The 14,769-nt window shown below is 42.8% G+C and overlaps 1 protein-coding gene across 1 annotated transcript in view; it reads left to right on the forward strand.

The window, feature by feature from the left end:
- Window positions 1–14,769, forward strand: part of ADCY8 (adenylate cyclase 8) — a 233,176-nt gene that overhangs the window by 87,355 nt on the left and 131,052 nt on the right. The window contains exon 5 of the mRNA XM_068983599.1: window positions 14,433–14,560. Coding sequence (XP_068839700.1) covers window positions 14,433–14,560 — 128 coding nt within the window. The remainder of the gene's footprint in view (window positions 1–14,432; window positions 14,561–14,769) is intronic.

The following is a 14,769-nucleotide window of genomic DNA, read 5'->3' on the forward strand; positions in this document are numbered from 1 at the left end:
CGTCCCACCGCCATTTTGTTTGACCTAAGAGCTTGGGTTTTAGCCAACAGGACACTACCTTTCTTTTGCTGCTGGCTTGACCAGAGCTAAAATAGAGAACAGGTTAAAGAATATGAACATTTGCCACCAAAACACAGATTTCAAGTCCTCAAGCCACTCAAATCACAGAGGAATGTCATTGTCACACTGTATTTTTAGCCCCAGGTTTTGGATTCAAATTAGCATGACTTGACTTCTTGCTTTGTAAAGGATGTATAGTAGTGCCAGTTTCACAGGCTGTTGTGAGAATGGAATGAGACCATATCATTGTTTTGCGACCCCATGGACTGTAGCCCACCAGGCTCCTCTGTCTATGGAATTCTCCAGGCAAGAATACTGGAGTGGGTTGCCATTCCCTTCTCCAGGGATCTTCCCAACCCAGGGATCGAACCCAGGTCTTCTGCATTGCAAGCAGATTCTCTACTGTCTGAGCCACCAGGGAAGCCCATATCATTATTAGAGTATCAGAAATGTCCTATTTTAAGGTCACTTCACTCCAACAGAGATACATTCATCCTTGCATCTGAGCATCTATTAGGTGTTGTGTTAGGAATATGGGAATGACTGAAACACATTTTCTCCCTGTGTGCTGTGATGAAAGAATCCCGTGGGAACGTAGAAACAACGTATAACCCTTGGATCAGAGACTTCTAGGAGAAACTGATTCTTAGGCTGGATCTTAAAAAGGAGAAGACAAATACAGCAGAATCCCATTCAGCAGTAAAAAGGAATAAACCACCAATACATGTAACAGCATCTGTGAATCTCCAATGCAATACGACAAGTGAAAGAAGCCAGGCCGCAGAAGATTAGATACTTGATTCCATTTGTAAGACAATCTAGAGAAGGCATAAATTACAGGGAAAGAAAAGGGATAAGTCATTGCCAGTTAGGATAAGGGATGGAGGGAGTGGATGGATTGCACAGAAGCATCAGTTCAGTTCAGTCGCTCAGTCGTGTATAACTCTTTGCAACCCCATGGACAGCAGCACGCCAGGCTTCCTTGTCCATCACCAACTCCCGGAGCTTGTTCAAACTCATGTCCATTGAGTCGGTGATGCCATCCAACCATCTCATCCTCTGTTGTCGCATGCACAGAAGCATAGCATCGTTCTATGCAGAGAAGCATAGGGTGAGGTGATTTGTGGGGTGATCTGGTTGTTCTGTATGTAAGCGTGATTGTTCACATTTATCAAGATGGTAAATTTTATTATATAAAAATTGTACACCAATTAGGAGGTAAAGAAAACAGGAAAGGTCAATGTATGCAGAGGAGAGAACAAAAATAAAGATGCTGTATGTGTGAAGAACCAGAAGATATTTAGCATTGCTGAAAGGGGTAGAGGGGAGGCTAGAAAAATAAGCAAGGACTGGCCAAGGACCCTGCGTTGTAACCTGCAGCTATTGGACAGCTGCTAAGCAGGAGGCTGACAGGGGCAGAAGAGGTGGAAACTGAGGTCTCCTCCCAGGAGAAAGATCAGGTTAACCTGAAGGGCTGGGAATTTGCAGGCAGGGAAGAATGCACACCATTCCTCTTTATCACTGCTTCAAGGGTGGTTGGTGCCAGTTACACATAGTTCTTCTACTTTATACTCTGGTTCTCAGTATTTCTGCCCAGAGGTGCTGAGAAGAACAAAAATGGCCCTCCAAAGAGAACTGAAAGATATAATCAAGGTCAGTTTCTGGTGTCACCGTAATCCCCATTGACCCAGATAAAGGATTGCTGTGAAAGATGCAATCCAAGTTGTTCAGTCAACAGGCCTTGTGTACCTACTATGCGCCAGGAACCGTGTGAGGCTGTGGCAAGACAGAATCAGCCCCTGCCCTCAGACTCCACTAAGGGAGAAACAAGTCCACCAACTTTGCAGGACAGTGCAGTACAGGCAGTGGGCACAGAAGTCCTGGTGCCCACGGTCAGTGCTTGGGGTGAGGAGGGGGGTGGTTGGGCAGCATCAGGAGAAGAGGCCATATGAAGGCGGGGTCTGAGGAAGAGCAAGAGCTTTGCCAGCATCAGATTAGATAACAAAGCACCTTCCAGGCTGAGCCACGCAAAGGCAGGCAAGTGTGAAAATGCGGAAGTGTGCTGCTTGTTTGGAGAGCTATAAGGAGCTCAAGATTGCTGGAGCGTAAAGGGCATGGGAGACTGCAGTGAGGAGTGAGCTTAAAGAGGAAAGCAGACACAAGTCTGGAGGGCACAGCGTGACATTTAAGGAATGTGGACTTGGCCTTGTAGCACCAGCTTTTTGCCCTAGCTACACTGTACACTGGGGCTTCCCTCGTGGCTCAGATGGTCAAGAATCTTCCTGCAGTGCAGGAGACCCGATTTCGATCCTTGTGTCAGAAAGATCCCCTGGAGAAGGGAATGGCTAGCCTACTCCAGTATTCCTGCCTGGAGAATCGCATGGACAGAGGAGCTTGGTGGGTTACAGTCCATGCGGTTGCAGAGAGTCAGACATTACAGACTTTCACTTTCACACTGTACATGGTTGGGGAGAGATGAGATGGGTGTGCACAGCCCAGCGAGTCCCTGGGCTGCAAGAAGCTATAGTCCTTCTGGAGTTTGAATCTTATTGGAAGATTTTTGTTTTAATGAATATAAAAATAAACGCAGATAGACAATGGAGTAAAATGATTAATTTCAAGCATATTAAACATTCGTCAACTGCCCAGCGTACATTCTGTGTTACTCGGTGTATTTGCCCTGGATTACCTAACTTACAGTTAAGCAGTTCTTACGAAAATCTATAAGGGAAGTTTTTTTTATTGTTCCCATTTTGTAGAACAAGTGACCGAGACTCAAAGAAGTAAAATAATCTGCCCGGGACCCCTGGTAGGTGGTGCATCTGTGATTCAGGCCACCTGAGGCCAGGTGCTGGCTTCTGAGCACCGAGCAATGCCCCAGGCATTTTAGGGATGGAGCGAGATGTCAGAATGTATTGTTACTCATGCTGGATGACTCTGAAAGTTAGGTCTCTAGGACTTCAACTGTGGGCTGGACTTCAGTTAACTTCAATTGCACTCCCCTGTCTGAATCTCAGCTTCCTATCAGAATAGTGCATACGTGCTCAGTTGCTCAGTGGTGTCTGACCCTCTGCAACACCATGGACTGTAGCCTGCCAGGCTCCTCTGTCCTCCACTATCTCCCAGAGTTTGCTCAAATTCATGTCCATTGAGTTGGTGATGCAATTTAACCATCTCATCCTCTGTCATCCCCTTCTCCTCCTGCCTCCAATCTTCCCCAGCATCAGGGTCTTTTCCAGCGAGTTGGCTCTTTGCATCAAGCACCCAAAGTATTGGTGCTTTAGCTTCAGCATCTATCCTTCCAATGAATATTAAGGGTTGATTTCCTTTAGGATTGACTGGTTTGATCTCCTTTCTGTCCAAGGTACTCTCAAGAGTCTTCTCCAGCACCAAAATTCAAAAGCATCAATTCTTCATTGCTCAGCTTTCTTGATGGTCCAACTCTCACATCCGTATGTGACTACTGGATGAGCTATGGACAGCTATGGGCTGGACTTCAATTAACTACAAATCACCTCTCTGAGTCTCAGTTTCCTATCAGAATAGTAACGAAGGATAAGTGAAACAACACAAAGTCTGGCTCAAAATAAGTCCTCAGCACACCCAGAAGTACTCAATGATTCCCACTCTACCCCGAGCCCATTTTCACCCACCCACCTACCCCAGGGACATCAGCATCTTCCACTTTAGGGGACTTTCGTGAAAAAGCTTGAGAAATCCTCCCAGTGGAAACAATTCAGCTCACCTTGGAATGAGAAAACCTGCTTGAAATGTTTTTGCCTCCCAACCTCGGGCAAATCACTTAACCAAGTGGGTCACAGATTTTGCTTCTGTGTGAAAGAGGATTAGACTTGCCTTTTCTCGTATCTTTTAATATCAAAATTCTGTGGCTTTATAATGACCTCTCCCTGCCATGCCATAATTCTTTGCTTAGTTTTCTGTCATGCATCTGACAGAACCCACTTCCCGTGTAAATACCATCTACTGCAGCTGCCCATTTATCCACTGCCTCATTAATATACGGCAAAAACTTCAAAGCTTTCTGTTAAAGATCCTCTTAATGTAATTGAGTTCCTCAGCGCCCTTGTGGTTCAGGCTGCTCAAAGCAGAATGTTTTTGACTCTTTTTAGTGTCCTTGGCAAACTCTAGTAACTTTTGATCTTCGATCTTTAAAAAAAAGTAGTCCATAACTACCCTTCTCCCTTCCAAACTAGAAATGATATGTATGCTATTATCAAAGCTTTAAAATTGTAAATTTAAAGCAACATCATTACATCTGAAACCTTGTTTCAGATTCCTGACAAAATGGGAAGCAACCTAAATTATTGTTGCAAGAAATAATTCTGGGGTTTCTCTGGTGGTCCAGTGGTTAAGACTTCACCCTCCAATGCAGGGGGCATGGATTCAACTCCTGGTGAGGGGAACTAAGATCCCATATACCCCAGGGCCAAAAAACCAGGATATAAACAACAAAAGGAGTATTGTAATGAATTGAATAAAGACTTTAAAAATGGTCCACATCAAAAATAATATCTTTAAAAAGAAACTATTCCAACACTATGGGAAGCTTATCAATAGATTTTAAAGAATGAGAGAGCCATTTCTGTACCAAACATGAAATTACAAGACAAGTGTTTGTGTGAAAAAACACATCTTAGATCCATAAACATGGTATGGTCAGTTTCCTCTCCACGGATCACAGCTTCGTCATGGCAAAGGACCTTGCGTAACTCAATGAAGCTATGAGCCATGCCATGGAGGACCACCCAAGATGGATGAGTCATAGTTAAGAGTTCTGACAAAACATGGCCCACTGGAGGAGGGAATGGCAAACCACTCCTGTATTCTTGGTGTGAGAACCCCGTGAACAGTGATGCAAAGAACCCATGAACATGGTGTGAAGAGCTCACTCATTGGAAAAGACCCTGATGTTGGGAAAGATTGAAGTCAGGAGGAGAAGGAGGTGGCAGAGGATGAGATGGTTAGACAGCATCACTAACTCAATGCACATGAATCTGAGAAAAGTCCAGGAGGTAGAGAAGACAGGGAGTCCTGGTGTGCTGTGCTCCGTAGGGTCTAAAAGAGTTGGACATGACTTAGCAACTGAACAACAAAATTGATCAATTTGTAACTAAAGAGCATGAAAAATAGTGCATACATAAAAATATAGAAATGTATGTATGAATGCATAGCAGTCTCAAGAGGGGAAAAGGGACCAGGTTTCTAGTGTGTGGTGTGTCTGAGGGGGAGAGACTACTCAAGGAGACTTATCTACAGCTTTGTTTTTACTAGGGCAATATATTTATGTGTTAATTTGATTAGTTGCAGTTAGATAAAGTACCATAAAAATTGCCATGATTTCTAATATAACTTTTTAAAGTGCATTTATGGCACTAATGTTCTTGTTCTGAGAGTCTTTTTCCTTTTCATGGTTTTTGTTTTTGTTTTTTTTTTTCTGATTACTAAAGCCTTACTTGTCCATTATGTAAATTCAAACATCAAAGATAGAGACAACACATGGAACCCCTTGTGGTCCAGTGGTCAGGACTCCCTGCTTCCAAGGCAGGGGGTGTAGGTTCGATCCCTGGTTAGGGAATTAAGATCCCATATGCTGTGCAATGTGGCCAAAAAAATTTTAAACTTTTTTAAAAAGAGACCATATAGAAAATATGTATCCCTATAATCTTACCCCTCCCCAATGATATAACCATCTTTGATAATTTGGTACCTGTGTCTCCTCAGTGTTAGGTATATATATAGTTTCATAAATTCTCTGGATTTTTTCCCCAAGATTTTTAACATACCAAAGCCGTCAAGATAAGAAGAAAAGTATTATATTAGGACTAACTGAATAAAATTTACAAGACCCTCACCCTACTTTATTTTTCTTTTTCTATATCTTTTTTCAAAGCAAACTGGCTTTTTAAATGTGAATTTTTCAAAGCAGTTTCTGGTAAAAAAAAGAAAAAAAAAAGAAGTTGCTTGGATATTACTGTCAGATCATCTGACAGCTCACAGGAATTGATCAGAAAAATGTGTCTGCAAATTGACAGAACTTGACAGATGAGAAGACAGGCCCTTTCATATTTGTATTTATATTTATATATTATTGTTCAGTTGCTAAGTTGTATGTGATTTTATGCGACCCCATGGTGAGCAGCACTCCAGGCCTCCCTGTCCTTCACTATCTCCTTATTTATATTTATATATACATGCACAAATTATTATTATATTTATGTAAAAAGGTTAGTCACTCAGTCGTGTCTGACTCTGTGACCTCAGGGACGGTAGCCCTCCAGGCTCCTCTGTCCATGGGGTTTTCCAGGCAAGAATATTGGAGTGGGTTGCCATTTCCTTCTCCAGGGGATCTTCCCTACCCAGGGACTGAACCCGGATCTCTTGCATTGTAGGCAGATTTTTTACTGTCTGAGCCATATATACATACACTGCTACTGCTAAGTCGCTTCAGCCGTGTCTGACTCTGTGGGACCCCATAGATGGCAGCCCACCAGGCTCCCCCGTCCCTGGGATTCTCAAGGCAAGAACACTGGAGTGGGTTGCCATTTCCTTCTCCAAAGCATGAAAGTGAAAGTGAAGTCGCTCAGTCATGTCTGACTCTTCGCGACCCCATGGACTGTAGCCCACCAGGCTCCTCCATCCATGGGATTTTCCAGGCAAGAGTACTGGAGTGGGGTGCCATTGCCTTCTCTAATATACATACACAAATGGTATTTATTTGGGGACCACAATTTTTCAAGAAGCTGTCAGCTTCACCTTTTGTTCAGAAGGAAAATGGACCCTGCAAACGTCGTCACCACATTGTCCCTTGTCTGCTCCAAAAGGTAATAAACTGTTTTCCATGTCTCCTTCCAAAACACATTTTGTCAGGAAATCTATCATCTTAGGCTCTGCCACAATTTCGGTATTTTTCTAAAGGGAGCGTGGAGCCCCAAAGTCAGACAGAGATGCTGTGAATTCCGCTCTGCCTCTGACTTGCTGGATGACCTTCATTTCCGTAATGCATCTGTGAAGTGACACGTGGCTCAGATTGTGGTCCTAAAGACTAAACAAGGTCAATGTGATGCCTTCAGCATATAGCCTGGCACGTAGTATGTGCTTAATAAATACAACTCCCTTTCCCTAAGTTTTTCCAAAATGATTTCACCTCTGTCTTCATGGAAAAATCACAGATTTGGGGCTGTTGAATATCATTTATAGTCCATATCATTTTTTTTAGCCAGCTGCCCTGTGGCACAGGAAGTTTTCCATCTCTTGTACGCTGAAATTTTCGTATCTAAAAACACGCTCTGCTGTGTTCAAGGCTGTTTTGATACTCAGAGGAGAAAAGATAAGGTGTGGTGTTGAATGTGGAGAGGACTACTTTCAGATGCTAGCTGTCATTGTCATTGCTAGTCGACAGCCATGCTTGCTTTGTTATTTGTTGAGGACAAGCGCATCATTTTGACTGGAGTCATATGGCGAATTGAAGCCCGTGTATCAGTGGCTTCAATGACTTATCGAAGGTCAGACAGCTGGTAAATTTGACTAGAATGGAGGTCTGATTCTTAGACCAAAGTATTCCCTGCTCCACACTTCCCCTCCTTCCTCCCATGGTCAACAGGGAGGAAGATGTCTCCACTGCACCAGGTCACCAATGGCCTGAGTCACTGCAAGCTCTGCCCAAAGACCATTTGCACGTGAAGGGTGCCCGACTGATGTCACCAGTCACTGCCTCCCAGCCTCAGTGTTCTCACTCAAAATAAGAGCAAGGGATTTGCTCCTTTGCAAACAAATTTTAACTTGTGGCCACTATGAGATATATATATGTACGTGAAAACTCACATTTCTGTAGTGTGCATATCTCTATGTATACATATAGATATGTATATATCTATATATATTTAGCAATATATGCAGTATATATATGTAGCAATTGCATGTATATCTACATATCTGTAATACATATACAGAAATGTAGTGAGTTTTTATCATTAATTTCATTTAGGGCCAAAAGCTTTTCTTTATTCCAAGCATGTGTCTTTTTACTTTTTCAGTGTTAAAATGCCTTTTCCTTTTTTTTTTTCCTTAAAAAAGTTAGTTGAATGTAGTTTTTATTTTAAAGCAGTTTTATCTTTATAGAAAAAAATTGTGAAATAGTACAGAGTTCCAATATGTCCTACATGCAAGTTTCCCCTATTATGAAAATCTTACACTAGTATGATACACTCATTGAGATTAATGAACAAATTTTGGTAGGTTACTATTAATGACAGTCTATTCTTCATTCAAATTGCCTCAGTTTTTAACCAGGATACTATATTAATTCTCATGTCTCCTTTAGACTCCTTGAGGATATGACAGCTTCTCATTCCTTCCTTTTGATGACCTTCACACTTTTATTTGTTTATTTTATTTATTTATTGAAGGGTAATTGCCTTACAGAATATTGTTGTTTTCTATCAAACCTCAACACAAATCAGCCGTGAAAGTGAAGTCGCTCAGTCGTGTCTGACTCTTTGCGACCCCATGGACTTTAGCCTACCACGCTCCTCTGTCCATGGGATTTTCCAGGCAATAGTACTGGAGTGGGTTGCCATTTCCTTCTCCAGGGGATCTTCCTGACCCAGGGATTGAACCCAGGTCTCCCGCATTGTAGACAGATGCTTTACCTTCTGAGCCACCAGGGAAGTCCATAGGTATACATATATCCCCTCCTTTTGAACCTTCTTCCCATCTCCCTCCCCTTCCCACCCATCTAGGTTGATACAGAGCCCCTGTTTGCATTTCCTGAGTCATACAGCAAATGCTTGTTGGCTGTCTTTTTTACATATGGTAAAGTCAGTTTCCGTGTTACTCTTTTCTTACATCTTACCCTCTCCTCCCCTCTCCCATGTCCATAAGTCTATTCTCTATGTCTGTTTCTCCATTGCTGCCCTGTAAATAAATTCTTCAGTACCATTTTTCTATATGCCATATTTGTGCATTAGAATACGATATTTATCTTTCTCTTTCTGACTCACTTCATAGCAAGATCCTCTATGACCCACCTCCTAGAGTAATGGAAATGAAAACAAAAGTAAACAAGTGGGACCTGATTAAACTTAAAAGCTTTTGCACAGCAAAGGAAACTAAGCTAGATGAAAAGACAATCCTCAGAATGGGAGAAAATAATAGCAAATGAAACAACTGACAAAGGATTAATTTCCAAAATATACAAGCAGCTCATACAACTCAATGCTAGAAAAACAAACAACCCAATCAAAAAGTGGGGAAAAGACCTAAACAGACATTTCTCCAAAAAAGACATACAGATGGCTAGCAAACACACGAAAAGATGCTAAACATCACTCATTATTAAAGAAATGCAAATCAAAACCACAATGAGATATCATCTGACACCAGTCAGAATGGCCATCATCAAAGAGTCTACAAACAATAAATACTAGAGAGGGTGTGGAGAAAGGGAACACTCTTGCACTGCTGGTGGGAATGTAAATTGATACAGTCAGTATGGAAGACAGTATGGAGACTCCTTAAAAAACTAGGGATCAGTTCAGTTCAGTTCAGTCGCTCAGTCGTGTCCGACTCTTTGCGACCCCATGAATCGCAGCACGCCAGGCCTCCCTGTCCATCACCAACTCCCGGAGTTCACTCAGATTCACGTCCATCGAGTCAGTGATGCCATCCAGCCATCTCATCCACTGTTGTCCCCTTCTCCTCCTGCCCCCAATCCCTCTCAGCATCAGAGTCTTTTCCAATGAGTCAGCTCTTCGCATGAGGTGGCCAAAGTACTGGAGTTTCAGCTTCAGCATCATTCCTTCCAAAGAAATCCCAGGGCTGATCTCCTTCAGAATGGACTGGTTGAATCTCCTTGCAGTCCAAGGAACTCTCAAGAGTCTTCTCAAACACCACAGTTCAAAAGCATCAATTCTTTGATGCTCAGCTTTCTTCACAGTCCAACTCTCACATCCATACATGACCACAGGAAAAACCATAGCCTTGATGGACCTTAGTCGGCAAAGTAATGTCTCTGCTTTTGAATATATTATCTAGGTTGATCATAACTTTTCTTCCAAGGAGTAAGTGTCTTTTAATTTCATGGCTGCAGTCACCATCTGCAGTGATTTTGGAGCCCAAAAAAATAAAGTCTGCCACTGTTTTCACTGTTTCCCCATCTATTTCCCATGAAGTGATGGGACCGGATGCCATGATCTTCGTTTTCTGAATGTTGAGCTTTAAGCCAACTTTTTCACTCTCCTCTTTCACTTTCATCAAGAGGCTCTTTAGCTCCTCTTCACTTTCTGCCATAAGGGTGGTGTCATCTGCATATCTGAGGTTATTGATATTTCTCCCGGCAGTCTTGATTCCAGCTTGTGTTTATTCCAGTCCAGCGTTTTTCATGATGTACTCTGCATAGAAATTAAATAAGCAGGGTGACAATATACAGCCTTGACATACTCCTTTTCCTATTTGGAACGAGTCTGTTGTTCCATGTCCAGTTCTAACTGTTGCTTCCTGACCTGCATACAGATTTCTCAAGAGGCAGGTTAGGTGGTCTGGTATTCCCATCTCTTTCAGAATTTTCCACAGTTTCTTGTGATCCACACAGTCAAAGGCTTTGGCATAGTCAATAAAGCAGAAATAGATGTTTTTCTGGAACTCTCTTGCTTTTTCCATGATCCAGCGGATGTTGGTGATTTGATCTCTAGTTCCTCTGCCTTTTCTAAAACCAGCTTGAACATCAGGAAATTCACGGTTCACATATTGCTGAAGCTTGACTTGGAGAATTTTGAGCATTACTTTACTAGCATGTGAGATGAGTGCAATTGTGTGGTAGTTTGAGCATTCTTTGGCATTGCCTTTCTTTGGGACTGGAATGAAAACAGACCTTTTCCAGTCCTGTGGCCACTGCTGAGTTTTCCAAATTTGCTGACATATTGAGTGCAGCACTTTCACAGCATCATCTTTCAGGATTTGAAATAGCTCAACTGGAATGCCATCATCTCCACTAGATGTGACTGGTGATAGAAGCAAGGTTCGATGCTGTAAAGAGCAATATTGCATAGGAACCTGGAATGTCAGGTCCATGAATCAAGGCAAATTTGAAGTGGTCAAACAAGAGACAGCAAGAGTGAATGTCGATATTCTAGGAATCAGCGAACTAAAATGGACTAGAATGGGTGAATTTAACTCAGATGACCATTATATCTACTACTGCAAGCAGGAATCCCTCAGAAGAAATGGAGTAGCCATCATGGTCAACAAAAGAGTCCGAAATGCAGTACTTGGATGCAATCTCAAAAATGACAGAATGATCTCTGTTCGTCTCCAAGGGAAACCATTCAATATCATGGTAATCCAGGTCTATGCCCCAACCAGTAACGCTGAAGAAGCTGAAGTTGAATGGTTCTATGAAGACCTACAAGACCTTTTAGAACTAACACCTAAAAGCCTAGGGATAAAACCACCATATAACCCAGAAATCCCACTCCTAAGCATATACCCTGAGGAAACCAGGGTTGAAAAAATGCATGTATCCCATTGTTCAATTTACAGTAGCTGGAACATGGAAGCAACCTAGATGTCCACTGGCAGATGAATGGATAAAGAAGTTGTGGTCCATATACACAATGGAATATTACTCAGCCATAAAAATGAATGCATTTGAGTTAGTTCTGATGAGGTGGATGAACCTAGAACCTATTATACAGACTGAAGTGAGTTAAAAATGCCCTTTCTTTTATAAAAAGTGATGGGAATAGTGGGATAGTTGGGTTGTTATTTTTGTATGTTGATGGACATTTTTCATACTTCCTTGGCAAAACACAAAAATTGAAACTTGATGCAGTCTCTTGGGCCCTCTGGTTGTTTTATATATAAATATATATATATATATGTATATAGAGAGAGTGAAGTGAAGTCGCTCAGTCGTGTCCGACTCTTGGCGACCCCATGGACTGTAGCCTACAAGGTTCCTCTGTCCATGGAGTTTTCCAGGCAATAGTACTGGAGTGGATTGCCATTTCCTTCTCCAGAGGATCTTCCCAACCCAGGGATTGAACCCAGGTCTCCCGCATTGTAGACAGATGCTTTACCATCTGAGCCACCAGGGAAGTCATATATATATATATATATGTATGTATATAACTGTCCCATGGACTCTGCAAATCTAGAAACCACCAGAACCAGTGGCCGGTATCTAGTTCTATTCTGGCCGTCACACTCTAGATGTTAGAGCGTGTTAGAAGAAATAAGTGAAGGTCTTGAGCTTCCCTTTTTGCTGTCTTGCAAAATTAGTGGCACTGAAGCTGCCAATAGATAGAAGCTACACGCTCCTAAAAATAACTATGGGATGCTGTGCATGCTATCAGCATTCTGAAAATTGCATCTGTGCCTGTTTGGAAAGGTTGGCAAGACCCTGGAGATCTGATGCAGACAGGGAAACACCAAAGCCAGTTCTGATTCTCTTTTCCCTGTCTGGTATTTGTTTTTTTATTGGGAGAGTGATTTTACTCGTTACTCAAACATGATGTCCCAACCCCTCTTCAGCTTAGGAAGCCAGCATGGTGCTTTATCGCCTGCAGTACCAGGGCATCGGTGTGCTTCTGGCATCTCAGCAGGCCCCTCTGTGTCTGCACTTGCCCTCCTCCTGCCCTTGGACTCTGGTTTCCCAAGGAGAGCTGCTCACCCACAAAGCCATAGACTCATAGGCTCCTAGGGCTTCAAATCTAGACAGCACCTCACAGGCCACTGAGTCCCAGCCATCTAGCCCAAGGAGATCCAGAGGGCCTCTGCCGTGGTCGCAGATAGAAATGTGGAAGAGCTAGGACAGGAGTCCAAGCCCCCAGCACAGAGACGGGCAGTATTTTTAGTGCCGCATCTGCTCGACCTTATACTAAGCCTGCACGCACATCATCTTCCTTCATCTTTACAGTCACACAGTGAGGTCCTATTCTTTTTATTTTCTTTCCTAAAAACCCAATTTTATTTTGTTTGTTTTTAAACTGGTTGACCACATGGCCTGTGGAATCCCTTCCCCAATCAGGGATTGAACCCACGCCCCTTGCATTGGAAGTGCAGAGTCTCAACCACGTGATGACCAGGGACATCCCTGAGGTCCTAGTCTTCCTTATCCTGTTTTTATAGATGAGGCAACAGAGGCTCAGAGGTGAAGTAATTTACCTAAAAACACACAGTAAAGATGAGGTGGGGTGGGGGCGTCTAGGATTTGATCTCTGGCAGTGGGGCTCCTCTGCCAGCACTCTGCCCCAGTGCTATACTGTCCCAGGTTCTCTTTCCTCTAAAATCTGCAAAATCCAGCCTATTCCGATTCAGTATGAAAGGATGCACTGTTTCCTAGATGCTTGTTGCTCTTTGAAACTTTGTAAGAATCATATCTTCAAGAATGTGAATCCCCCATCAGCTGTGTCCTGCTCCTCACTGGTGAAATGATGAGGAGAAATACTGTATCTACCTCAAGGTTGCTGTGAGATTCATTCTGTTTAGTATATGATGCATATTGTTGTTGTTCTTTAGTTGCTAAGTCATGTCTGAGTCTTTGCGACCCCATGGACTATAGCCCACCAGACTCCTCTGTCCATGGGATTCTCCAGGCAAGAATACTGGAGTGGGTTGCCATGCCCTCCTCCAGGGGATCTTCCCGACCCAGGGATCAAACCCAAGTTTCCTGCTTTGGCAGGCAGATTCTTTACCACTGAGCCACCAGGGAAGTTCATGGTGCATACTAGGGGCTATTATTAATCACCTTTGTGTCAGAGACAATGGTTGCTTTATGATATATAGGTGCTCAACTGATGTTTTTATCAATAAGCATATGAATTAATAAATGAATGGAAGTATGTATTAGACATAGTCAGCCCGTCTTATTAAGGTGCCAGTACCCAAGCTGGGAAAGGACTTTATATAGAGTTGAAATAGCTGGTATCTCTAAGTGATTTATATATTTAAGTGCTTGTTTTGAGCTAACAAAAAAGAAAGGAAAAGCTACCAAACCAAGGACATGCCCTGAAAAGAAATATATCAGTGGGAGCAGGACTCGTAGGGGAACATTGAATACCCATGTTGAATGCCCACTCCGCCAGGTCCATCCACACAGTAGGTATTAAGATTAGAGCCAGGATATGACAGTGTATCTGTCACACCCAAAATACACTGTTTTTCCATGACTCCATTATGCCCCTGATACCTTCAAACATCCCCTAATTTCCTGGGAAGATGATAACAGCTTTTCAAAAGTAGGAGCCCCTGATCCCAAGGTGCAGACCTCTTGACTCAGCTTCCCTCTTTCCCAACCCGTTCGGAAGCACTTACCTATCTGCTGACTCAATCCTTTCCCACATTATGCCTTTCAGGAGCATCACTGCCTTCGTATTAAAATCCTGGGGGACTGCTACTACTGCGTTTCAGGACTTCCTGAGCCCCGCCAGGACCACGCCCACTGCTGTGTTGAAATGGGCCTCAGCATGATCAAAACCATCAGGTAACTTGGGACCTTCTCCCTAATACCGGGCCTTTGGTGGGCTTGATGGAAAAGACCAAAAGCATCCTATCCTTTGCGGTCAATCATGTGTATGATGCAAGGTGGAGCTCTTTGACTTATTTCATGAAGATTTATGCCCATTAGTTCTCCCATAAAACCAATAAACCTGCTAGTTTCATTGTGTTCTAGTTACACTTCCTTTTCATTAT

Source organism: Capricornis sumatraensis, chromosome 11 (genome assembly GCF_032405125.1).
Source record: "Capricornis sumatraensis isolate serow.1 chromosome 11, serow.2, whole genome shotgun sequence".
Lineage (NCBI taxonomy): Eukaryota > Metazoa > Chordata > Mammalia > Artiodactyla > Bovidae > Capricornis > Capricornis sumatraensis.